The following is a 26777-nucleotide window of genomic DNA, read 5'->3' on the forward strand; positions in this document are numbered from 1 at the left end:
CACGTCCCAAGGCCCTGGCTGCCCCTGCCCGACTCACCACCAGGCCCAGCACCAGCGTGCGCACGCGCTCCCCGATCTCTGGGGAGATGTCGCTGCCAAACTGCTGCAGGGCGGTGAGGAAGCGCTTGAGTTTGCTGAGCTGCCGGGCCCCGCAGGCCGGGGGCAGGTGCTGTGTGGACAGGGAGGCCGTGGACGAGGTGGCCGGGCCATTGCTGAAGCCGTTGGGTGTGGACGGTGCGCCGCTGATGGCTGTCGGCGAGTGGCTGCTGCCGTTCATCACTGCAGGAGGGAAGCGGGTGTGAGGGTGAGGGACACGAGGACACAAAGGTGACGGTGACAACACAGCCCAGACGGCGGCGACAGTGAGGGCAGCAGCAACCAAGGTGACAATGTCCACAGCAACGGCAACAATAATGGGACACAAGGACAGCAGTGCTGAGGATGACAGCAGGAGCCCTGGGCCCGCCCAGGGCAGCTGAGCCAGACCTTTGCGTGCTGACCATCTGTCCTTCCGGCCCTGCTCTGAGAAGTCACACACAACCCCTTACAGACGTGGAAATGGATACCCAGGGAGGTGAAGCCTCTTTGCCCCAGGTCCCCAGTGGGTAAGGGCTGGGATGGCACCCACAATGGTGGTGGCTGTGGAGTGACTGTGTTCTGAGTGTGGCTTCCCCTGCCTGGCACCACCCTTGGGACTTGCTCTGGGGCTGAAGTCAGGCCCTTCACACCCAGGAGGGGTGTGGCCCCTACACCTGGCCTGGAAGACACCGACCCACCAGGCTGGCTCAGGTTTTCACTGCGAACAGGGAGCGAGGGGCTTTTCCACACAACGGGGGCTTGATGGCTCAGTTCCCACTTTCTGGAGGCACAGGAGACTTGGAAAATGAGAAGTCGCTCATCCCCCTGAAAGACCAGCTACCATCGCCTCTGGCATGACGTTCCCAAGCAATACCCCTACACCCAATCAGGCACCTCCCAGCCCTAAGCAATTTCCCCCACAGATGCCTCCCAGCCCTGAGCAACGTCCCCAAAACAAGTGCCTCCCAGCCCCGAGCAATGCCCCCCACAGATGCCTCCCAGCCCCGAGCAATGTGCCCTGCAGGTGCCTCCCAGCCCCGAACAATGTGCCCCACCCACCCCCCCACACACACACAGGTGCCTCCCAGCTCTGCAGGTGCTTTCCCGCCCTGAGCAATGTCCCTCCTACATGTGTCTCCCAGCCCCGAGCCATGTTCCAGACAGGTGACTCCCAGCTGTGAGCGATACCTTCATTTGCCCCAACACCTGGGCTAATGGGGTTCCAGGGCGCAGAGGAGCTGGGACACCCAAGGACACACTGGGTGGGTTCCTGCCTCTGGTGGCTGGACACACAGATGCATGTGCACACAGACCAGCGCATGTTGAGGACAAGCAGGTGACATAAGGAACAGCTGATGAGTGCGCTGCAGGGCTGCCTGTTGGCCACTGAGACGTGACTGCCTGGCTGGCCCTCCTATTGGGGTCAGCGTTCCAGGGGCCTGGCAGACATGGGGCTGCTATGGAAAGTCCCAGGGCTGGGCCTCACCCCTTTTCTCAGGTGACAGAGCTAAGGCCAAGCCTCTTGCAAGGAGGCCAGGGTGGCCCTCCTGTGCCCGGGACACCTGCACCCTGTGCCCTTGGCCTCAGGAGCCTGAGGGGCAACCTCCAGGCTCTGCAGACAGGTCAGAGGTCACAGGGCTCCCGAGTCCCTTGCTGACGGGAGGGGGACTGGATGCCTCTGGGAGGCCTGAAGTCCTGGCCAGCTCCTGCTGTCAGGAGGACTGAAACCCCGCACACACTCACGGCTGGCTCCCGCCTCCTGCACAAGGACACGCTCCCTACACAGGGTACCAACTCCTCCATTTCCCTGCCTCCACTCACCCCCCACTGCCCTTACACGCATGCACACACATGTACACATGTGCACACATGTATGCACATGCACACACACACATGCACACACGCACGCACGGCTATGACGTTCACGCACGTCTCTCTTGCTCCACTGTGGCCCCGAGTGCCCCTCTCCAGGGAGCCCACCCCTCACCCTTGCTGAGAGTGTGGGTCTGGGGGTGGGGGCAGCTCAGAGCCACCTGCTCCCTCAGGGCCGAATTTCTCCGAGGCTCCAGCCGTGTGTTCACGCCTGTGGCTGAGGCCTGGCGGGCCTGTGTGTGCCGAGGAGGAGAGGAAAACCTTCTCCAGGATGGAGACGCCCCTGGGCTGGGCTGGTGCAGCGGCTCCTCCTGGGAAGCCAGTAGGCACCTGCTGTTTACTTCATGTGCCCTGGATAGTGGGGGGTCTTGGTGTACCCCTCAGATCAGGCCAGCCCTGCCCATCCTAAACTGGCCCTGGGAGGTGACCCTGCTGAGTGCTGTGGACTCTGCCTGGACGGGAGGGAACATGGGATGTGGGGGCCCACATGCCGGCCCCCCTTCCTGGGCTGCGTCCCCACAGCTGTGGCCCCGGCTGGGCCTGGCCACACCCTCCCGAAGTTGACTGACCAGCCCGTACCTCCACCGAGGCCCTTCTAAGGGTTCGACCCTCTCTAAGTGTCCCTCCAGTAACCCTTAGGTGGCCGCCATCAGCTTCCTCCACTCCACGTTCCCAGAAGCCGCCTGAGGCTCTCACCTTCCCGACCGCGGCCTAGTGGCACCTGCGAGGCGCCTCCCGGGTCAGGGAGCTGTGCTGCGGCCCGGGCTGGGCTCTGCATCTGCGCACACACAGGCTGCACGGTCATCACACACATTCCACGTGGCAGATGGGCGCCGAGGCACCGAAGACACTCAGCGGGGCAGCGCGGCTCCCCGAGACCGCCTCGCGTCCCCGGCAGGTCCCACACACCGAGCAGCCAGCGCTGGGCACAGCGGGACGGGGTGATGCCGGCCCTGTTCTCAAGATGTTCTTGGTGGAGAAGGCGGAACAGATGTGCCCACAATGACGGCCTTCCCTGGGGCCCAGTGCTCACTCTGCTCTCGCTCCAGCCTGGGCCTCACAGACACCCACTGCAGGGTCTGCGGGAGGAGGCCAGAAGGGCGGGGGGCGCCACAGAGGCCCTCAGACACACCAGCGTGGTAAGGACGTCCAGACAGACACAGCCCTGCCTTCAAGGGCTGGGGGAAGCTGCCCTGGTTAGGAGCGAGGACCCGGCCGCCAGGCCCAGACGTGCCCTGTGAGTCAGACTCGGTGCCTAGCCTCAGTTTCTTCATTTGCAAATGGCTCCCAGCCCATCCTGGAGTTCCAAGTGGGGCTCCAGGGACCAAGGGACAGCGTGGCAGTGACCTCCTTTGTACCATGTGTCCCCAGCTGGAGTCACTCAGGCCAGACCCGGGCTTCCCTGGCCTCTCCTTCGCTGCCCAGGTCAGCCCCCCGGGGTGGCTCCATCCTGACTGGCTTTATGGTTTGGGTGTTGTGTGAGGCCGTTGGCAGTAAATGGTCCCCACACCTACTGGAAACCGCTAACTGAAGGTCAGACATGGCACAAAACCTGGAGTGCACACGTGGCCTCGGCCGTTCCGATGGGCTGGCTGCAGAACTGAGACACCTCTGCTGCTGGGGCCGTGAACCTCCACACGGCGTTCTGAGCGGCGCTCCCCTCAACCAGGGGCGGCCTGTGTAGGGGGTAGCCTGTCTGTGCCCCTGGCTTGAATGATCTCAGCAGTGCCTTCCTGGGCTCAGGATGGATGCACTGGCCCTCCGGAGTGCGTGGCACCGATAATGGCACCGTGTTCTGGGGCTTTCCCTCCTCCGGGGGGACAGTGGACACTGAGGCAGGATGCACTGAGCCCCTGGTCTCTCGCTCTCTGAGGTTCTGTCCGGAGGACCCCACCATGCTGCTGAGTTTCCCTCTCACTGGTGAGCTCCAACTGGCCACACGGTGGACTCTGACACACACACACCCCGTCAAGACTGAAGATAGACACTTGCGGTCACCCAGCCAGGCCAGGAGATGGCCCGTCACCATGGGAGACCTCACCACAGTGGGAGGCTGGTTTCTCCAGGACACACAGGACTGTCACCAGGACTGTGGACCTTCCAGTGGCTTCTCAGACTGCCACGGTGCACACCAGGGCCCCTGCCCACCGCCCCGGCCGGCTTGGGCCTGGCCCTCCCTTAGGTACGCTTACCAGCCTTGCCCTGGGTGCCCGGTCCTTCCAGTGGCCTGCTCGCCCTCGCCTGCCCGCGCACTCCCTCCCGCGCTGCCGGGCAGTCTCAGCAGCTAAAGAGACGCCGAAAATAACCCCGGCACAAGTGCTTTCATTCCCGCAACAGGTGTGTTACTAAGTTAGACTGCACACGTGTCCCCAGCTGAGGTTTGGGGGCACACACGAGCACCCCTGCGGCTCCCCCAGCCTCAGAGCCTTGGTGGGGGGGTCAGATGGGACAGAGGCGCCCTAAGGCAGCCCCTCCTGCCACCCCTGCTCCTTGTTGTGGGGGCTCCAGGGCTGGGATTCACCATCTTTGCCATCCATAAGATCACACAGTGGGTGACAACAGCCACAGTCCTGGAGCTGCATGCCAGGCGCGGGTGCATGGCCAGGCCCATCACAGAATAACGGCTGTGACAAGGACAGCCCCGTGCAACAGAAACAACGCACAGTTGTTCTGCCACCCTCATTCTTAGAGCTGGGAGTGACGCGGCAGCCACACCTGGGCCGTACTGCCAGGCTGGCTGGTAGTGAGGGACCGGAGTCTGTCTGATGGGCTCAAGCATGGCTTCACTCACCGGCTGAGAGAAACTCTAAACACCACCTGGTAAGAGCCCGTGCTCCCTGAACGCCTGCCATGGGCCACGCCCGTCGACGCAAACGTCTGCTGGAGACTCAAGTCTGCTGAGCGCCCAGCGCGTGCCCGGCCCCACCATCTCACGGCTCCTGGAGACCACCCCTGGCACCAGGGCCCATGATGACTTCCATTTTACAGGTGGGGTAACTGAGGCACGGGGTACGGCACCTGGTCAAGGTCACCCTGGCAGGAAGAGGTGCAGCTGGGACTCCAGGTAGGTGGGGTCTGCCCTAGCAGACGTGGCTGAGCTCCAGGCCTGCCAGGGACAGTGTCACGCCCCTTCCCTGGGCACTCACAGTCAGTCCCACTGGCCACGTTTTGCTGCTGGGGAGGAAAGCTCAGAGAGGCCCTGCTCCTGCCTGAAGCCCCACAGCTTGGAGCGGAGGGTCTGTGGGATGCAGGGACCCTGCGGCTCTGCCCTCCTGTGCCCTCTTCTCCCGAAGGAGGCAGGACCAACACGACAGAGGCAATGCTGAGGGTGTGGAGGCCGCGGAGGAGTGCCGAGCACCCCCAGGGCGGCAGCGCCGGGCCCACAGAGGGTGCTGCGGTGATGACCTCCCGGGAGGCCTGCGGTTTTTGTTATTTTACTTACAGAGACAGACCATAGACCATTTTAAGCAGCCATGAAAACGGCCGTGGGGCAGCGTCGCAGGCCCGTCCTCTCGATCTGTAAGCAAAATAAGAAGAACACGCTGTCAGGAGGGGCGTGAGCAGGAGACTCTGCCCTCAGGGGCGCCCAGGGCCGCCTTTTCCTGCTTCACAGAGCGATTTTCAGTGGGGCTCGTCACCACCGGGGGCCAGGCCGCTCCGCTCTCTGGGCCTCAGTTTCCTTCTCTGAGAGTGGACAATCCCTAAGGGCCATTTTTGACAGGACCGTTCCAGAGTCTACAAGAACCAAGGCTTCTCTTTGAGCAGGGGCAGGGTCCCTCGTTTTCAACATCCTTTTCCCAGAAGGCACCTGTGACCCCATCAGCACCATCCTCAGGGGCCTGGGCCGAAGCTGCGTGTCCTAAAAGTGATCTGAGACTTGGAGTCTCAAACAAAGCCCTGGGTCAGCGCTGGAGGAGGAAGCACCAAACAGGAAGAAAGATTTGGCCGGGCGCGGTGGCTCAAGCCTGTAATCCCAGCACTTCGGAAGGCTGGGGTGGGAGGAGAGCTTGAGCCCAGGAGGTCAAGACCAGCCTGGGTGACGTAGGGAGTCCCCATCTCTGCTATATAAATGAAGAAAGATTGAATTTGTCCGAGCTGAAGTTAGCGGCGAAGCCCACAGGAAGACAGGCTGGAGCTCTGTAAACAGGTAGTGAGTTCTCTGTCATGGGGGTAATCAAGGGCAGGGTAAAGCCTTAGCCCTTTAAGGGTCTTCCCAGTTTTAGAGGAGCTTGGTCTGGGTCCCTGCTCGTTATAGTCCTCTCCCCTCCACCCCCACCCCCGCAGCAGCACTGCAGCTTCAACTCCAAGATGAATTTGTGCCCAGGGCAGTCACTGGGCAAGAAAAACTTCAGCCCTCAAGTCTCCGTTCAAGCTCAGTCTCCCATCAGCTTGGCTCAGAGGCCAGTCCCCGGGGAGGAGCCTCCCGGCAGGGCTCTGCTGCCGAGCTGTGGCCCCTCAAGGACACCCACCAGCCAGGGGCAGGGGTGCAGCCAACCACCTGGCTCTCAGGGAATTGTGTGGATTAGGGGATGAATCTGAGGCCACTTCAGGGGCAGCCAGAGCCTCAGACTGATGCTCCTGACAGCCCGGTGGGACTGAAGCATCGGCTTAGAAAAGAAAAAGCACCTGCTTCTCTCTTGCATAACCTTCACGCTCCTTAAACCAGCTGGGACCTCACCCCAGAAACCTGACCCCAAGGTGTGCTGAGAGCGGAGGGGGTGGGAAGGACCCCAGCCCCAGGCATGCCGGCTGCCCTCACAAGTGTTCCCAGGTCTCCGGAAGCAGAGCCTGAGGCTCCGCTGATCCCACCCCACCCCCAGCCGGGAGCATCGGGTCCCCAGACCAGCACCTTCGAAGCAGAGGCTGCTGGTGCCCGGGGAGGAGCAGGTCAGGGAGACGCACCCTTGAGGGTCTGGGGAACCAGGCTCAGCCCACAGCGTTTGTCCCTGACACTGGGGCCTGAGGGTTGTGGACTGGGCGTTTTAGGCACTGCACCCATGGCCGGGTCTCCTGTGGTCCATCCTGAGCATTTCCTCCCCCCGGGCTGGGGTACGCTGCGAATTCAACACACCAGTGGTCTCCCCTCTCTACCTATGCGGGCTCGGTGTGGTCGCAAGCTGCCTGGTGGAAAGAGACAACCTGTGGTTCGTACCAGACGGGAGGGCTCTTCCGGAAGAGAGGGAAGGGTGATCCCAGCCCAGCCACATCGCCGTGTGACAAGCACATGTGAGAAAAAGCCCAGCCAACCTCTCACTGGAAACTGTGGCCAGCTCCGCAGAGCCAAGACCTGCATGCTGGGCCTGCCATCCTCCAGGACCTGCAGAATCGTGAGTGTGGCATCCCGACTGTCGGAGGCAGGGCTGGCCCCCAGTATGGGCTCCATGACACGTGGAGGCCCCGTGGGTGCAGGAAATAGGTGTTAGGCTGTTTGGCTCCTACTGAGTGCTGGGCACATTTCCAGCTGTACCTGCCTCTGGGCGGCACACCTGGGGGCACCCCATTGCTGGGTCACCCCATTCCCCAACCAAGTCAGGAGGCTGACTCGGAGCCAGCATCCCACAAACAGGGCTGCAAGTCTGCTGCCTGAGCCCACAGCCAGTGCTCTTTCCAGATGCAGGGGAGATGACGGCCAAAGCCCTCGGCGGAGCAGACCCCCAGCCTCGGGGCAGAGTCAGGGAGGGAGCCAGGCCTGGCCCATAGCCGCCTGGTGCTCTGTGGACAGTCGTGACACAAAGGGACTGAGGAAGCAGCTCCTCCTGGCCTGTGGGGGACCCGGGGCCAGCGCGACAGAAGTCTCAGGCTCCTCCCACAGAGAGGGGCTTCATTTGAGTTTCAGAGCTTTCCGGCCTCTGAACGTGACGTGGGTACACGGAGTCTCCACCCCTGCAGACACCGAGATGCATTCCTGAGTCCCTGGCCTTGAGGGGCAGGGACGCTGCCCACCCCGCCGGCCCAGCAACTGGGCCACAGAGCACCAATTCTGTCCTCAAAGCCAAGCCTCGGGGTTGACTGTGATGAGAACTGGCTGCTCGCTGCCCCACAGCCCCCCCAGGGCCCACCCTCAGCGGCTCTGTGCGCCAAGCATGGCCAACCCCTTGCCCAGGGCCAGCAAGATAAGGCCTGGGAGCTTCTCGAGGTCCCGCCCTTCTGGCCTCCTGTGCTGAGGCCCCTACCCCGCCCCCGTGCTCAGCCGGGCTGCCGAGCTCCTGCCGAGCCCCTCCAAGGCCAGAGCCGCTCCTGCGGTCCCTCCAGGGGGCCTGTACACAGGTGACCTGCTGTGTGACCTTGGGGAAGCCCCTGACTCCATCCGAGTTCCACATTCCCTCTGGATGAGCCTGGCATCCCTGGGCCTGCCAGATGAGGCAGGAAGCCTGAGGCGCAGCGGCCGGCTTTGACCCAAGGCCCACGGCTGGCCCTGGTGAAGGCCTGTGTGGACTCACCTGGCCCCACCACAGCCCTGGGAGGACTTGCACTGCAGAAGAAGAAGCCCAAGCCCCCGGAGGGCAAGGACCTGGCCCAGAGCTACACAGTGGGAAGCAGGGAAGCTGGGATTTGAACCTGCCAAGCTTGGACTCTGGGCCATGCCACGTGAGCTCCTCACACTCAGGGCTCACAGCAGGTGCCCACCGGCTCTGGGCAGGAAGCTCGGAATTTCACACAACATGAGGGGCTCCCCTGAAACACCTGGCTCTCGGCTGCCAGGTGGGGGCTACTTACGTGTGTGTGGCGTGAAGGAGGGGGTGCGTGTGGCCCCCTGGGACGTGGCAGGTGGTGGGGGCGGCATGCTGGGGGGTGTGGACCGGGGCTGCGTCTTCACCTCCGCTGGGGAGTCCGGCATTGCTGAGGCCTTAGCCTTCCTGTCCGCAGGGGCTGCAACCAAAGGAGAAAGAGAGAGTGGGTGAAGCGGGCTAAGTACAGAGGCCGGTGCCCACAGCCCCACGGTTCCCAGCCAAGGCCCCACCAAGTGGCTGCCCAGCGCTGGGGCAGCCTGCCCCAGGTGCCCTGACAGGTGGCTGACGTCCCACCTGCAGGTGATCTCGGGGGCGGAACCAGGCCGGAGGAGAGGCTTGGGCCAGCTCATCTCAGGTGGCCAGCCACACTGGAGCTGGGGCCCTCGGTGTGTGGTGGCCCTGGGAGAGCCACACCCCACGCCAGGTTTGAGGCTTCTACAGACCAGGAGGGGGCAGTGCCCTGAGGCAGTGGTGCCATGCTCCCGCCTCCATGAGCATCCCCCAGGGGGTGTTCAGACAGACCGCAGCCTCTCCCCCCAGTTCTGATTCAGCAGGTCAGGCTGGGACCCAGAACCTGCATTGCCAACATGTTCCCAGGTGGGGCTGCTGCTGGTCCGGGCCCCAGACACCATAGTTCTAGGAGTCTCTTCCACTTTCCGATGCTAACAGGCTTCCCTGGGCTGGGGCAGGAGGGCGGGCAGTGTATGCCCAGGGAGAGCCCGGCAGGCAGACCACCTAGGGCGGCAAAACCTCCATTTTCACCATCTTCTGCCCCGGTGATTCATAGGACAGCCAAGACAGAGGTGGCGTTGACTTCAGGATGGCTGAGGCCTGGCCACGCTGAGCATGGCCACCAGCAGGCAGAGGAAGCGTTGATTTCGGGATGGCCGAGGCCTGGGCACGCTGAGCGCCGCCCACTGGCAGGTGGTAATGCCAGGACACTTGATTAATCAGAACCTGCAGCTGAACAAGCTTCTCTCATGGTCTGAGGCTCCCTGAAGTCTGAGCAGCTCTGCCCAGGGCCAGCTGTGTGCAGGGAGGGTGGGGAAAATGCTCAAGGCGCTGGTGGGCAGGACTGGTGGTCACTGAGCCCCCTCTGCACCATCCAGAGAGCAGGGCCTGCAGACAACGCTTCCAGGTTAACTGAAGGGCCTGCAGCACAGACCTGCCCGAGACACCAGGAGGCCAAGCCAGCACCCTGTCTGCAGCATTTTCTGCAGGGGGTGCGGATGTAAGCCCCTGGGCCTCCCCATTCATCTTAAGTCAAGGTCAGCCAGTGCCAAGGCAAGGCAGAAAGACCTGGGATCCGTGGCTGAGACTTTGGGGGCCTCAGTGGCTTAGAGCAGCAAGGAGGGCATCCTCTACCTGCTAAAACCTGGACTGCCCTGCAGCCTCCCTCCTGCTAACACGTGTGGGTCTTGCCCACGGCCCGGGGCATGAAGCAGGTGAGGCCACAGTTGGGGGCTGGTGTCTGTCATTTTATTAGTGAACCGTGGGCGCTACCCCTGCTTCTGCCCGTTCCCCATTCCCGGGGTCTCAGCCCCACTGTCAGACGGAGAGATCCAGCTGGGGCTAGGGCCAGCCAGCCTCTGGAAGATGACGGATAAATGACTTCTGCAGCTATCACGTGCCAAATACAGTGCCAACCTTGCCTGATCCTCTCGCCGCCTGCCCCTTTCACAGAAGAGCAGAGAAGTTCAGAGGTGCTGAGGTCCTGCCCAACATCTCAGGGCCGCGGCGCCTGGGCTCTAACCAGCCCCCGGTGCTCCAGGCAGGAGTGGAGCAGCCCCCTGTCTGCTGTGGGGAATGGTGGGGGAGGAAGCAGCCAGTAAACAGCCACCCAGGCCTCGCGGCACCTGCTGTCCCCTCCACACAGCCGCTGGCCTCCCTCCCGGAGGGCGCCCTGCCCCTCCTGGCCACCCGCCTGTCAGGAGGCTGATGGCTGGGCACACGTGCGGCCACAGCTGTGGGGGCCGTCAACACCGCCTGGCTGCAGGGCCGGTGGCCAGTCCCTGGTGACATCCAAAGAAGGCGAACGTGGCGGGGCGTCCTGTGGGGTGCAGCCCATCCAGACCAGGCTGCCCTTGGGCCAGCGTGGGTTGGGCACACCCAGAAGGGAGCAGGCAGGGATGGGGCCGAGAGCTTCAAACGCCAGGCTGGCTCTGGGGACACGGGTCCAGGACACTGGGGACACCCTGTCTGGACTTTCCAAAGCCCTCCCACGGAGGCGGCTACATTCGAGCCACGATACTCAAATAAAACAGAAATGGATGCAGAGAGCCCCACGGAGGAGCTGGCGCCGGGCGCTGGACGGGCGCTCATACGATGGACGGACATGCCACATTTCCTAAGGTGGAGAGGGTGGCCAGGAGACCTCTGGGCCATCATGCCACGGTGCAAGGAGTTGCCACAGCCATCATCCAACAAGGGCTTATGGCCACCACCTGTGTGCTCGCGACACTCTGGATCCTGAAGCCAGAACAGACAGTGCCCTGCCGGCGCCCGGAGCAGTCGGGGACTTCCTGTGGTTCCCTTTGGGCAGAACAGGGGCCTGTCCTTTTACTTCAGAGACTTGGATAGCGACTCACTGCAGGGAGCCTCTTCTCAGTGCTCTACAGATACTGATGAGTCATTCATCCTCACGGAGACCCTCTGCGGCCGATGCTACCATCAGCCCATTTTACCAGGAGAGACCAGGCTCGGAGAGGTGAAGTCATCTACCCAAGGTCACACGGCGAGTGTGCCGCGTGCCGGGATCTGAGCCACGACCTGGTGTTGCCCCCACAGGGCCAGGGCTCTGCAGGACTCCAAAGTTCCTGCTTGTCATCAACATGCTCGCCTCCTTTTAGGGCCCGGGGTACTGAAAACAGGCAGCAGGTCTGGGATTCAAACCTGAGGTCGAACGGAGGCTGCAGGGGCAGGAGGCCCCATGCCTGAGGAACACGCTGGGGAGCTGGTGGTGTCCTCCCCTCCGTTCTCCAGGCTCCACCCCGGGTTATGCAGGGGCAGCTGTGCAGGTGATGGGACCTCACGGGTGTCTGTTGAATCCTGTTTGAGTGCTCCTGGCTGTGTGGCCTAGGGAGAGCCTCTTCCCCTCTCTGAGCCTCACTCTCCTCCTCTGTACATGTGGAGGAAGCCAGGTGACAGATGAGGAAGGGGAAGTCCCCACGCCCTGCCTGGCACTCAAGAAAATCAGGCCACGGCTCATGGAGCAACTTGTGGCCGGGACCTGCTCCTGGGGCTGCCCTGGCGCAGACTCCACCAGAGAAAGCAGGAAGTGACAAGGACCCTCAGAGAAGATGAGGGGTGAGTGGGGAGAGATAGAGGAACAGCATTTGTGACCAAGAGAACAGCCTGGGAGTTGACCAGGACCTGTGGAGGGACTTGGGAAGGAAAGGTGGTGGGGGTGCATGAGGGACCTGGGAAGGAGGGGGGTGGGGGTGCGGGAGGGACCTGGGAAGGAGGGGGGTGGAGGTGCGGGAGGGACCTGGGAAGGAGGGGGGTGGAGGTGCGGGAGGGACCTGGGAAGGAGGGGGGTGGGGATGCAGGCAGCAGGGAGTTGGGAGGTCTGCACAGCAGCAGCCAGGGCCATCTCTGGGGGGCACATCGTCTCTCTCCTGCTTAAGACCCTTTAGTAGCTTCCGCTGTAGATGGGGCTTCACCAGCCCACACCCGCTCCATGACACCCATCTCCCTGCTCGCCCCACCACCGTGCCCGGCTCAGGGCCATGCATGATCCTCCACCGCCCCTTGTTCCCTCTGGGATTCAGCTTCAACCTCACTTCCCCAGGAGAGGCTGCCCCGCCCCCCGCGAAGCTCTTTCACCCTTCCCCGTTCAGTCCCCAGGATGTCACCCCACTCTGGGTGGTCCTGCCTCTTGTTCGACCTGTTTGCAGGGTCTCTGTGCTTGACTGGGTCCCCCAGGACGCAGCTCGCCCAGGGTAGCCTCCAAAGGAAGTCCCTCAAGGGAAATGCCTCTTTGGGGTCCCCCCCGCTTAGGGGCTGGAGTGGAGCAGAGAGGGACGTGGGGTGAGTGGAGCGCCAAGCTCAGGGGCGGGGCTGAGGGGAGGCGGGGCTGAGGGGAGGCGGGGCTGAAGGAAGGCGGGGCTGAGGGGGGCGGGGCTGAGGGGGGCGGGGCTGAAGGGGCGGGGCTGAGGGCAGGTGGGGCTGAGGGGGCGGGGCTGAAGGGGCGGGGCTGAGGGCAGGTGGGGCTGAGAGCTGGTCAGCAGCAGGTGGGAGGGGCTGGGCTGTCCAGTCACAGGACAGGCGCTTTCTGCAGACATTGGGGGCTGGCTGCTCAGGGCAGGGGACCCATGGCTGCCCTGGATACCCATCTCCTTGGCGCTGGCTGGGCAGGGGGGCAGGGAGGCATGGTGGGTCCACCCCACAGTCACAGAGGGAGGCTGAGTCCTGCCGGCCTGGCTTCCTCGGACAACCCACAGCTTCTCTGCCCATTTCCTTGCCTCTTCAAAGGGGATGGAGATGAAGCCGTGCGCAGCAGGGGTGTCCAGCACTCTGCGATCGTTATTAATTATTATCCTCCTCCATCCCTGCACTTGCAAGCAGTGTGGGGAGTCTCTGGAGCCTCCCACTGGCCCACAGCTCCACCAAGGCCAACTGCAGGCTCCTCTCCAGGCTAAGGCACCGCTAGACAGGGGTGGCCTCGTCCTTCCTGGGTGCCTGGCTTCCCACCTCATTCCCCTTTGAGGCCCTGCACCTCGGCCAAGGGGCATTTCTACAGACCCACTTCGAGGCTCGGAGGCCCCGTGGGCTACCAGCCCGTGGCTGCGAACCACACAGGAAGAGGCCTAGCCGCATCCCCTCGACACAAGACCACTTGCTGCTCCCCGCTCCCCGCTCCATCTGCAAGAAGGCCCCGTCCAGACACACACAGGTGAATGAAGTCATCAAACCACTTGGAAAAATAAAACCACACAGAGCCCCTCGTGCTTCCTAGTAGACCCCAGTGTCCTGGTGCAATGGCCCTCAGGCAACCGCGGGGGCTCAGCAGCACCAGGAAAGGGGCCGTCTCTGTCTGAAGGGGCTTGTATCTCAAGGCAGAATACAGAAGTGGCAGGAAGGGCTACCATCACGGAGGAACCTGGCACCCTCGGTCTGTTCTCAGCATCGTCTACCTGCTGCCCCATGAGGCGGGCCCCGTCACTACACCCACTTTCTAGATGGGGAACTGAGGCCCAGAGAGGGCGAGTGACTTGTTCTGGGTCTCAGAGCCCAGAAGCACCAGGGCCTGTGCCTGGAGCCCCCATCGGCCACCCTTAGGCTGCACATGGCAGCCATCAGGAGATGAAATGGTCCCGATGCCAGCCAGCCTGGACCCTGACTCAGCCTCATGGGGACAGCCCAGGCATCCAGCCCCATGCTGGGACGTGCGGCCCTGTGGGTGTCATGTGGGCCGAAGGGACACTGACTCGTACTTGAGGCTGGGGTGGGTGGCCTGTCGCCATATGGAATCTGGGGTAGCGCCTGGGGTGGCCGGCTCTGAGGCGTGAGCTTAAGGACCGTCTTTCAAACCCCAAGGGGTTTTCTTTCCAAAGCTCGAAGCACCCACGAAACAGAAACAAGGCCTCCAGCATCCCCGAACCCTACGTCAGCTGCAAGGGGACCCCAGTCCCCAATGACACCCCCATGTATTTTCTAACAGCCCCCGAGGCCCAGCGCTGCGTGTGCAGAAGAAAGCATGGAATCTGGGGAGGGGTCCCGAGGCCTGGCCGCCCAGCACAAGGGGGTCTCCGGGGCACCTGCTGTCCCCACCCTGGCTGTCCTCCCGGGGCCTACACAAGTGTCCTAATCCCTCCCTGGCTCAGAACAGCACTGAGGTCCTCTTGCTGGGGCTGGTGGGGTCAATCTGGGTCCCAGCCCTTCCCTATGGCACTGGCTCAGAGGCAGGTGGGCAGTGGGTGCGGAGTCTGATGAGGAGGGCTCTGATGCCCAGAGGGGAAGGATCTCACACAGAGCACCAACCCTGTCCTCATGGATTCTTCTGCGGCCCTGAGGGACAGCCTGCGCTTCTCCATCTTACGAGTGGGGAAACAGAGGCACAGAGAGGCTGAGGAGGGGCAGAGCCAGGTGTGGATCCGGGTGACCTGGCCCAGCTGCCCCTTCCCCACTGGCCACAGAGGGCACCTGCAGCCTGGGAACCCCGAGGGGAGGCACCTGCCCTCCTGGCCTCCCTCTGTGGCTTGGGCCTCTGCCAAGTGTCCTTCACACTCTCCCTGCCCATGGCTGATGGTGGCATCTTCTAGTTGTCTGTCCCCCCCACCCCAGAGCAGGGGCTTTGCCTCCCTCGATGGCTCAGGCACTGGCTCCGGGTGCAATGCGCCCCTCTCTGGGCACACCTGAGTCTGCCCTGATGTTGGGTTTCCCTCTGTGTGGTTTCCCCAAAGGGTCTGGGCATGCAGGAGCCGGTCAAAGATGTCTAAAGGAAGAAGACAGGGAGAGGGTGCCGGCTCCTCCCCCAGCCCTGGCTGCAGCCTCATCTGCCTCCCAAGCTCCCACTCATCGAGAAAATTCCCAGACCTGCTGGACGTGGTGACTCACACCTGTCATCCCAGCACTCGGGGAGGCCGAGGTGGGCGGACCACTTGAGGTCAGGAGTTTGGGGTCAGCCTGGCCAACGTAGCGAAACTTCATCTACTAAAAATACAAAACTTAGCCGAGCATGGCGGTGCGTGCCTATAATCCCAGCTACTTAGAGGAGACTGAGGCCCGAGAATTGCTTTAGCCTGGGAGGCAGAGGTTGCCATGAGCTGAATTTGTGCCACTGCACTCTAGCCTGGACAACAGAGTGAGACTCTGTTTCAAAAAAAGAAAAAAAGAAAATTCCCAGACCCTAGAGGCCGCTCCCCAGGGCCCACGCGAGAGGCCGTGTCTTTCCCAGACGGCGCATCCAGTTCCCAGCGAAACGTCTCTAACGGGCCGGGAGAGCAAGCCGCTTTCCAGGCTGGGCGGAGCGGGTGGGAAGCAGCCTGGAATGTGCCGCGGCCAGCCACTCATCCATCACTTCCCCTGTCTGCCTGGGGCACGCAGCCCGCCCTGCCCAGCTGGGAAACGGCCACAGCCCAGGCATCCCAGTCCGGGGGTTCCAGAACCCTCCATGGGAGGAGGACCCGTGGCCACCAGTGCAAGAACTCATCTTCCCAGCCTTCCCCACCTTGCACCTTCGTCAGCTCTGGAGTAACAGGCCCTGCTTCTGCTGTAATGTCCTTTGACCCTCATAAAAGCCTTGGGGCGTAGGACGCTGGGCAGGTAAGGCAGGTGACCTGCCTTGAGGGCTTTGCACAGGTGACACAGCCACAGCGATGACGTCCTACTGCGTGCCAGGCTTGACCTGAGCATTTTGTGCAAATCACCTCATTTCGTGCCCCCAAAGGTCTAGAGGCTGTCAGGTGGGGAAACTGAGGCATGGGCCCAGGGTGCCTGGTTCTAGAGCCCATCCTCTCCGTGGGTTTGGGACATGCTCCCGGGGAGTGGGGGGCACCGGTTCTGCCCTTGCTGGAGCTGACCACAGGCAGGCAGGGGAGGAGGAGGGCATGGCCTGCAACCAACCCGGGAGCTCCAGGCCTCTCCTCCTGTTAGCCCAGCTGACCCCTCATCCCAGGCTGCCCCAAAGTCCAGCCTCAGAGGCCCAGCAAGGCCTCTCACAAAGCCTTTCCTGGTGCTGTGGTGCAGGGAGGGATTGGAGGCGCTCAGGACAGGTCCAGGATGGGCCCTGTTCCCAGAACAGTGCTGTGCCTCAGTTGGCCCCTCCAAAAAAGTGTAGAATTAAGGGGCTGAGCTCATGCTCCGGGCACTGCAACCTGGGTGGGCAGCCCTGTCCACATCTGCGCAATGGGGGTGGGGGGTGACGTGAATATGCACGCGCGACAGTCACTGCCAAATCCCGGGCGACCCCAGCGGCGGCTGGGACGGAGGACGCCACGGCATCCCGGGTGACCCCAATGGTGGCTGGGACGGAGGATGCCACGGCATCCCGGGTGACCCCAATGGTGGCTGGGACGGCGGACGCCACGGCATCCTGGGCGACCCCGACGGCGGCCACTGCTTTAAACAGCTGCTTATTTTCCTTCAGAATCACATGGGTCCCACAGCTTCCTCTGGGAAAAGCACAGATGTGCAAAGAGGAGACCCTGAGAGTCATCCGTCCACGGCCGCCCTCCGACCTCCTCACGGTCCTGGAGACGGACGATCCCGCACCCATGCTGTCCCCGAGAGGTGAGGTCACCTGAGGTCACTGGCCACGGCCATGCAGCTAGTGAGAGGCAGGGCCGGGAATGGAGCCCCAGCCTCTGAATTCCAGCCTCTACTTGGCCGGGCAGCCATCCAGTGCGGTGAGCCCAGGCCAAGGTAAACCTCAGGAACAGCTGTGGGGTGAGCTGTGGATGGCGTGAGCAGTGCAGGGCGGCCTTTGCAGCGGGGTCTCTGTGTCCCCCCTGAGGGGCATATGAAACGAGGAGAACCTGGTGCTGACTCTGGGAAGGGCCCTGAGAAGGTCTTTGACCAGCATCAGACCCGGGGCTCCCAGGCCAAGACAGAGGCAAAGTGAAGAGACGTGGGGCTCCTTGTGGGCAGGCCCCAGGACAGCGGGTGCCCCCATCCACCCCCACCCTGTATCCAGGTGACCAGGAGGCGGCTCCCTCCCCCGCCCCCCGTCCCCTGCCCCCGGCCTCTAGGGCTGTGCCGAGTGTGGGGATCTGGGATGGGCAGAGGCGGTCCGAGAGCCTCAGGCGCTGCCCTGTGGCTGCCTCCACATCTGGCTTGTATCCGGCCTTCCTGCCTGGCAAATAAGCAGCCATATAAACACAGGGGAGCAGTGCCTTCTCTGCCATCGGTCTACGTGGACCCTCCCGCCCCCGCAGGGACAAGGGGCCAAGTCCCATTTCTCTCCCAGGCCTTTCCGGGTCCTCGTGGGCCTAACCCAGGGTGGACCCTCCCTCTGGCCCCACTAACTCACCCCTGCTGCCCTTCCCGCGGCGGACAGGAACAAGGGACCCTGACCCCAGGGCCTGTGGGTGATGATGACGGAGGTCACAGGGTTGCCATGGCAACAGAGTGGGCGGGGCGGCAGGAAATTCAGTTTGCCTCCCGTGCTGCTGTGTGAACCGACTGTGTGAACTCAGGGTCGGCGCCATCCCCAAACGTGTGTCTCTGGCTCCCCTCAGGTAAGACGGGCTGCGTCTTTGGGTGGGGTGATTTGAGACAGTGAACAAAAAGGCTTTTGTGGCCGGGCGCGGTGGCTCACGCCTGTAATCCCAACACTTTGGGAGGCCGAGAGGGGCGGATCACGAGGTCAGGAGATCGAGACCATCCCGGCTAACACAGTGAAACCCCGTCTGTACTGAAAAATGCAAAAAACTAGCCGAGCGCGGTGGCGGGCGCCTGTAGTCCCAGCTATTTGGGAGGCTGAGGCAGGAGAATGGCGTAAACCCGGGAGGTGGAGCTTGCAGTGAGCCGAGATCCGGCCACTGCACTCCAGCCTGGGCAACAAAGCGAGACTCCATCTCAAAAAAAAAAAAAAAAAAAAAAAGGCTTTCGTAAACTCAAAAGCCCTCCGTGGCCCTGCCACGCGGACGTCATTTCTCGCGATCTGAAAGTTGGGGCAGGGAGGGAAAGGGAACTTCAGCTGCCTTTTCCCTGCAGGAACGGAGCTGGCTTTTCCGTCTCCTGATCTGGCCTCAGTTTTCTCATCTGTAAAATGGGAATAGGGATGGAATTCACCCCGCAGAATCACGGAGGGACGAAGTGCATGAGCTCATGAAAAGCGTCTAGAACAGAGTGCCTGCCACTCGTCCCAGCCACCCAGCTGTCATGCTTCAGGCCGTCTGTCCAGGCCACAATGGCCGCGTGGAGCTGGCCCAGGTGGGGCTCGCCTTTGGCACTGTGCCCAGAGCTGGCCTGGGTGACAGTGAGCATCAGTGCTGGGGAAGGGGACCAACCAGAGAGGCTCTGGGGCACAGTGAAGACCCCCTCCCCCCTCACAGCCGTGTGGGGGAAGCTTTGTTGCCCAGAGTTGGCTGGCAGCGCCCGGACTGCCTGCCGGCTGCCATCACCACCATGAACGGCCGGCCTGGGTGCAGAGGTCCCTTCTGTCACAGATGTGCTGCTAAACCGTATCAGACAAAAATCTCACTGAAACTCCCCTCCGGACCCCAGCCCAGGGCTCTCCGTTGAAAGGGAGGACACAGGCTGGCCTCTGTCTGCAGGCTGGGCCCACCCACCCCTTGTGCACCCTCTATGTGGCTCCAGGTGGACCTGGCCTTGCTTCTTCCTTTCCCAAGGAGAGAAGAAGCCTCCCTCATGGGTTTTTGAGGACCAAGGAGCCTCTCTGGATAGCCGCACGCTGCAAGTGAACCCAGGGTTCGCCAAAGAAATGCGGAAGGTGGGACAAAGTGTGCTGAGTGTCCTGGGGCCAGATGGGGACAGGTGGGCTGGGGGTCTCTCCGCCAGTCTTGGCCAGCCATGCCATCTGCGCTTCCGTCCCTCCCGCTGGCCTCAGGGCCTTGACTTTGGCTAGAATTCTTCCCCGATCTCTGCATAGCCGTCTCCTCATCATTCAGGTCCTGGCGCAAATGTCCCTCCTCAGAGAAGCCTTCCCTGACCGCCCCCACATCCCGCCCCCGCACTCTCTGCCACATCACCCATTTTTCTTCTCCAGCCACTCATCAGTGTCTGAAGCCTCCATCTGTGTTGGTCCTCATGTTTACGCCCGTCTCCCCCAGGGCAGGGCCCTGAACAGCACCTGGCACATGGCAGGGCCCCGTAAAGGTTTGCTGACTGGCCCATAAGGACAAAGCCCCCATGTGCCTCCCCTGGCGGCCCTGTCCTCTGCAGGTTCAACAGGGTGGCTCGCTGCTGCAGGACAGAGCCTGGGCTGGGCTTGAATCGAGGCCTGCCCCCTCCGCCGTGTGAGCCCAGCAGGCAGCTCCCCTCATCCATTAAGTGGGGGGAGCACCCCTTCCGGGGGGGTGTCTGAGGACTAAGGAGCTACTTGAGTCTGTTCTGCAGCAGGAGCTCAGGGAATGCTGGTCATGGCTATTCAGGGCCCTCTCCACAAGGCGGGTTTCCTGCTAACAGCCTTGATTTCCCACCCTGCCAAACCCCTGTCCTTTCGATGTGATTGCAGCTCTTCCTGTGGAGAGGCGGGGTCCACTTCCCTGCCCCCTGGATGTGGGCTGGCTGGGGGACTTGCTTTGGCTGGGGGCAGGATGTGGCACAAGGGATGTCAGATACCCTGAGCCTGGATGTCAGCGGCGGGCAGCCCCACTAGCCCTCTGTGGAGCCCCCATGTGAACATGCTCAGGATGAGACACACGCAGGACAGGGTTGGCCCAGCTACTTGGTGGAGCTGGACTGACCCATGGCTGATCACAGAGCAGCCAACAGCAAACCCAGCCATGCCAAGAAGCACCACCCCACTGGGCTTGCCAAAACTGCCAACCTAAAGAACTGTGAGCCAAAGAATGGTGGTTGCTTTGAGGGTAGCTTGTTACACGGCGATAGCTGACTGATACACATAAGTACTTAGAATCTCAACATATCAGAGCTGCAAAGCACCTGAGAGACCAACACTGAAATTTCACAGATGGTGATGGGGACGCTGGGAAGCTGGAGAAGAGAAGTGACCCATCTCATCTCTAGCCAAACCAGGCCTCAGACGCCAATGCTGCGCTTGCCCTCCGCTACTCCGCACCTCATTCCTCTATGGTGGGGTCTCAACTGGGACCAGCCATTCCACCCTCAGGAATGCATTCTCAGGAAATATGCACAAACGGTCATCTACAGGGATGTTCATCACAGCATCGTTTATGAGAACGACAAATGGAATAAATATGATGACTCCTCAGAGACGCCCACCACCACGTCCGGCTAATTTTTTGTATTTTTAGTAGAGACGGGGTTTCACCGTGTTAGCCAGGATGGTCTCGATCTCCAGACCTCGTCATCCACCCACCGGGGCCTCCCAAAGTGCTGGGATTACAGGTGTGAGCCACCGTGCCCGGCCTCTTGACGTGTTTTTAAAGCGACCGGGGTGACTCTGGGCCTGACCTCTGGCTTAACCCCACAGCCCTTGGCCATCAAAGTTGCCATCAAAGGTGCCCCAACCCTCTGCCCTGCACCCTTCGGACAGCGCCCAGGGCCTGGGCTTCTACAGCACCCTGGGTGTCGAGCAAAGTCTGGAGAGGCTAGGGGAGAGCTGTGAGCTCAGAGGCTGGAGTGAAAAATCTTCCCTGCGCCCCAAAGGGCCGCAAATAGGACCCAGATGTCCGGGCCTGCTCACCCCGTGGCCGCACACAAAGGAAACACATTCCTCGCCCAGCTGCTGGAGCTAAGCTGCCAACAGCAACTCCCTGAGCGCCCTGGGGGAGGCGGCCCCGCCATCTGGGCCGCCCGCTGCCTGCCGGGATGGGGTGGGGGTGGGGGTGTGGCTGCCAGCCCGGGGAAGGGGCGGAGGGAGGAAGGGGCGGTGTCCTCATCCAGCACTGGCCCTGGCACCCTGGGAGTCCTGGGGGTGGCCGATCCCTTCTCTTGTCCCCGTGCCTGCAAGCCACCAAGGGAGGCAGCTGACCTGCAGACAAGCAAACTTCCGCATGAGGATCCGTGTGCTGGGGGTGCTGTCAGGAGGAGGCGTGGGTGTGGGGTGGGGAGAAGATGGGGCTGGGGGAACTGGTGGGTGGTGGCCTCCTGCCCTGGGTCTGCCTATCTGAGGAGTTCTCCAGTCTGACCTCAACTCAGAGGACGGACAGCTCCTTCAGGAGCCCCGCAGGCAGCATGGAGGGGGGAGCGTGGAGGGGGCAGCGTGGAGGTGGGGGCACTGAGGGGGAAGCGTAGAGAATGAACAGACACGTGGGCTGGACACAGGGTGGGTGGGGGCCCTGGTGGTCTGTGTGGCTGGTCAGCTGGGTCAGAACCTCGCCCTCCCTGGGCCACTCCCTGCCACCTTCGCCTCTCAGGAGTGTCACGGTGTTCTCTATCCATCAGGTGTGTGCATGTGTGCGTGCACGTGTGTACGTGGTGCATGTGAGTGTGCGTGCACGTGTGTACGTGGTGCATGTGAGTGTGCGTGCACGTGTGTACGTGGTGCATGGGAGTGTGCGTGCACGTGTGTATGTGGTGCATGGGTGTGTATTCATGCACGTGTGTACGTGGTGCATGGGTGTGTGCGTGCACGTGTGTACGTGGTGCGTGGGTGTGTATTCATGCACGTGTGTACGTGGTGCATGGGTATTCATGCACGGGCGCACGTGTGCATGGGTGTGTATCCGTGTGTATGTGTGCATTCACGTGTATATGTGGGTATATGTGTGCGTGTGTATTCATGCATGTGTGTACGTGGTGCATGGGTGTGTATTCATGTGTGTGCATGGGTGCATATCCATGTATGTGTGTCCACTCACGTGTACATGTGGGTGTATATGTGTATTCATATCTGTGTATTCATGTGTGCATGGGTGTGTATCCATGTGTGCATGTGTGCACTCACATGTACATGTAGGTATATGTGTGCATGTGTATTAATGCTTGTGTGCATTCATGTATGTGCATGGGTGTGTCCATGACTATGTGTGTGCACTCACGTGTACGTGTGGGTGTATACATGTGTATTCATGCATGTGTGTATTCATGTGTGCATGGGTGTGTCCGTGTGTATGCGTGTGTATTCATGCATGTGCATGGGTGTGTGTCCGTGTATGTGTGTGCACTCGTGTACATGTGGGTGTATGTGCGCGTGTGTGTATTCATGCGTGTGCATGGGTGTGTCCGTGTGTGTGTGTGCACTCATGTGTACATGTGGGTGTATGTGCACGTGTGTGTATTCATGCGTGTGCATGGGTGTGTCCGTGTGTGTGCACTCATCGTGTACGTGTGGGTGTATGTGTACATGTGTATTCCTGTGCGTATTCGTGGGGTGGGTGTTCGTGTGTGCATGTTGTCTAGTAAGGGCCGTGTGACCTCAGGGATGGCTTCAGAACGTCCCTGCCTCAGAGGTGGCCTGATCTGCAGACAGCTTTTCTGCAGGGAACAAGGGTGGCCCTTGGGGAGAGGTGGGTGGGCTGGCAGGGAAGGTGGATGAAGGGGGGCTTCTCTGCCTTCCCTCCTTGCCTCCCAGCCCTTTGTTTTACGCCACATCCTCGTTTTATTTTTAAAAATGCCTCTTGGCCCCTGGTACAGGCCCCTCCTTGCTGCAGCTCCTGGGGGTGAAGACCTGACTGCTAGGTGGAGGGGCCGGCAGAGGGGAGGGCAGGGTCGCCAACGTCATATGGGTTACTAGATAGGCGCGGCAACACAGACTCTTTTAGGAAAGGAGAACTGCTTGGGAGGCTGAGGCAGGAGATTCGCTTGAACCAGGGGTTGCAGTGAGCCAAGATCGCGCCACAGCACTCCAGCCCAGGTGACAGAGCAAGACTCCATCCCCCCCGGCAAAAAAAGAGAAAGAAAAAAGAAAAAGGAAGAGAACTGGAGAACTGGTGGAATCTGAGATCATCGGCTGTCGGCTGACCCCAGGCCTGGGCTGCAGGTGTGAGTTACCTGGCCCTGCCCTCTGCACAGCCACGTGCCTGGACTTAGGTGTGGAGCAGAAAGTCCCACAGACAGCCCCAGACACAAGCAAGTGCCAGAGAACCTTCCAGGAAGAGGCGATGCTGCACCTGGTTCTGAAGGCTGAGGAACTGGCACCGTGGGAGAAAGGCAGAGGGGAGGGCACAGAGGCTGGGATGCCGGGGACACGGGGGAAGAAAGGCGGAGGGGAGGGCCTGCCCCAGGGAGGGCACAGAGGCTGGGATGCCGGGGACAACAGGGGAGAAGGGTAGAGGGGAGGGCCTGCCCCAGGGAGGGCACAGAGGCTGGGATGCCGGGGACAGGCAGGTCGCACAGCCCTGGGAACAAGACACTCCCACGTGCAGGGCCTGCAGGGAAGGCTCAGCTGTCTGTGGAGGGTCTGGAAACCCCTGGAAACCTGAGGCCCTCTGTTAGGATTTTCCGCCAATGGGGCGCCAGGGGAGGCTAAACCGCTTCCCAAAGTATCGTCGCTGTTTAAAGAAATGTACAAATTGACTGCAAATCACCTTGAACTCTGCAGAGGGCGGCTGCCAAGTTTAAAGTCACGCCGCTGCCCGTGTGGACGCTGAGGAACAATCAGGCTCTGGCGGCTCATGGTGCCCCTGCGTCAAGTCAAGAACGTTTTCCCTGAACTGCCAGAACCTTCTCCCCGCAGCCTCATGAGTGTGACATGTGATGTCCGCACGTATGACACACATGCAGATGAGACTGTAGGTGCACACGAGAGTGTGGGTGCACACAAGTGTGCGTGCAGACAGGAGTGTGGGGCCGCAATCCCCTTGGTCCCTCCCGTGTGCGTAGAGGGACCCCAGGAGACGGCGCACATGAAACCCACAAGCCCTAGCAGCCCAAACAGGACTTTAGAGGTGGCCTCCCTGGAGTGGACGGCCTGGGCTGGCTTCGCCCTGGCGCTTCCCCCCACTTCCTGTGAGCTGGCGTGGCCAGGCTGTGCAGGAAGTGACCCACGTGGAGAGACAGCGTGGCCTCCCTGGTGCTGACTGCAGAGAGCCCCTGGGACCCCAGGACCCTGGGCTGGGGATGCCTGTGGCTTTTCTCTCTCACCCCCACCCAAATGCAAACGCGCACACAAACGCCCCTTTTGCTTCTCAGTTTTTTGACACTGAGGCACCGACCTGGTGCCTCAATGACCGCTGCAGGCCGGGGGTGAAGGGAGGTCCCGGAGAAGGCCCCACCATGGCCTGGGCCCCGTCCTCTTGCCCTGGCATCAGAAGGGGCCCTGGTCCCCCTGCCTTCGCAGTGTGGGCTGGGACTGCCCCTGGAACCAGCTGCATGACGTCGAGGTCCCCGTCCACAGCCACAGGGAGGCCTTCACCACTCTCACCTCCTGGACAGGGTGGGGCTCCCGCCCCTCCAGAGGCCACACAGCTACTGGCATAAGCCTTGAGCTCCAAGCGCGTGGCCCGCCGACCGCCTGAAAATTTGTGGCTGTTGCTGGTTTTATGTTGTGAGCCCCACACAGGAGGCTGGGTGGCCTCCAGGAGGGAGGGCAGAGCAGAGCTATGCCCAGGCCAGAGCCCTCAGTCTAGAACATTCTGTCTTCTTGCCCTAAGAACTCTCAAAATGTCCCAGAAGTTCCATGGCAGGTCACCCACATGGCCCAGCCCGGCCTCCCACAGCAGGGGGTGCCAAGAACCTCGGGGCCACACGGCCTTCAGGGTCGGTGCAGAGAGAGGTCGGAGCTGCAGGCTCGCCGGCTCATCAGTGTAAAGCAGCAGAGATTCCTCTTCAAAGACTTTACTCCTCGTCTAATTAGGAATAAATAGTAACTTCTCTTAGAAGCATAATTTATTCAAAGACCTGTGCTAACATTCTTAAATATCTGCTAGCAGTAATAAAGAAATCAACGTACTTGGCCGGGCGCGGTGGCTCGTGTGTGTAATCCCAGCACTTTGGGAGGCCGAGGCGGGCGGATCACGAGGTCAGGAGATCGAGACCATCCTGGCTAACACGGTGAAACCCCGTCTCTACTAAAAAAATACAAAAAACTAGCCGGGCGAGGTGGCGGGCGCCTGTAGTCCCAGCTACTCAGGAGGCTGAGGCAGGAGAATGGCGGGAACCCGGGAGGCGGAGCTTGCATTGAGCTGAGATCCGGCCACTGCACTCCAGCCCGGGCGACAGAGCGAGACTCCGTCTCAAAAAAAAAAAAAAAAAAAAAAAAGAAACCAACATACTTTATGTTCTTAGCTCCCGCAACTTAGCCTAAATATTTGCCCTGGCATGCTTATACTGGTCCAAGCAAACATTAGGTCATAACCTGTTCCTCTTCCTTATTTGAAGGTGTTTTTATCTTTCTCAGCATTCTGCAAGTTACTTCCTCCTTCCTTTATTCTCCTCTGCCTTTGCCTCTTTTAAAAACTTCTATAGCCAATTGGGACAAATACAGAATGTGAGGTGCTGTTCCAGCCAATGGAAACCGGACATAGCAGTAGAACAGGGTGGATGCGTCAGGTTATAAATTACCCTGGTCTCCTTTGTTCATTGCACTCTCATGGCAAAACTGCTGATGAGTGGACCCTTTCTGCAGAAAGTCAAAATGGCCTTGCCGAGAGAATTAAGTTTATGTTCAAGTGTTATTTCTTTGCAGCACCAGGGAACAAGCATTCTATTTCTAAAGAAACATTTCTAACAGCAGCGTTGCCTCAGGCGCTGTCCCCACAGGCGGTATTCACTCAGCCTTACAGGTAAGAAGCCCAGTGCCCACGGCCATGATCACAAGGGCAAAGCCCGCTCCTCGAATTCTCCAAACTGCACGCATGGTGCAGGGCGAGGCGCAGGTGTTCCCTCCCACCCAGAGCAGCCTCTCCGCGGAGTCCCCGGGCAGGAACCCAGTTACTTCTGAGCAGGTGCAGTCTGGTGCATGTTTACTCTAAAAACAAAGGCAAGGATGGTGCCTACAAGTCGAACTGCTGGAAAGTCAGCGTTGCTCCACTTAATCCGTGGAGGCCGTTTCAATGCAGGTCTGGAGGCCACGTCAGACCCTGCCTCACACTGCAATTCCTGGGCCTCGGTTCCCTCATCTGCACCAAGAGGCCAGTGATAACTTCTCCCTGGAGAGTTACCTTGGGAAGCAGCATGAGAATGAGAATTAAATCGATTTACAAGCGCAGGTATACAGCAAGTGCTCAATTAGTGCCAGTCTGTAAACCAGCAGCTTCCTGAGCGCTCCGCTCAAGTATTCATGACTCTCCTTGGGGTGGGCGTTCCTGCCTCCCTCCTTCCCCAGATGGTGAAAGGGTCAGGCGGTGTGCACCTGAGGCCTGTCGTCCTCCCAAACCAGGGACATGTAAGTTGGATGAACAATAAAGCTTCTGCAACAGTGGAATGTTCTAGGCCCATGCACTGACAGTCGCCGGAGCCCCACCTGGCTGCCCAGTACTCGAAAGGAAGCCCTGTGAGGGGAAAACTGAATTTTACATTTTATTTTACCTTTTTTTTTTTTTTTGAGATGGAATCTCGCTCCGTCACTCAGGCTGAAATGCAGAGGCATGATCTCGGCTCGCT

At 61.0% G+C, this 26777-nt stretch overlaps 1 protein-coding gene across 4 annotated transcripts in view; it reads right to left on the minus strand.

Annotated features, from left to right (window-relative positions):
• LOC105488849 (CBFA2/RUNX1 partner transcriptional co-repressor 3) overlaps positions 1 to 26777 on the minus strand; it is a 100428-nt gene that overhangs the window by 18290 nt on the left and 55361 nt on the right. For 2 of the 4 annotated variants that reach the window (XM_011753317.3, XM_011753320.2), the window contains exons 2-4: positions 8668 to 8820; positions 5393 to 5467; positions 38 to 279 (exon numbers count right to left, since the gene is read on the minus strand). In XM_011753317.3, coding sequence (XP_011751619.3) covers positions 38 to 279; positions 5393 to 5467; positions 8668 to 8820 — 470 coding nt within the window. Of the gene's footprint in view, positions 1 to 37; positions 280 to 5392; positions 5468 to 8667; positions 8821 to 24909; positions 25162 to 26777 lie in introns of those variants that run through there. The other 2 variants (XM_011753319.3, XM_011753318.3) reach the window with 2 other exon arrangements.

Source organism: Macaca nemestrina, chromosome 18, assembly GCF_043159975.1.
Source record: "Macaca nemestrina isolate mMacNem1 chromosome 18, mMacNem.hap1, whole genome shotgun sequence".
NCBI classification, from domain to species: Eukaryota; Metazoa; Chordata; class Mammalia; order Primates; family Cercopithecidae; genus Macaca; species Macaca nemestrina.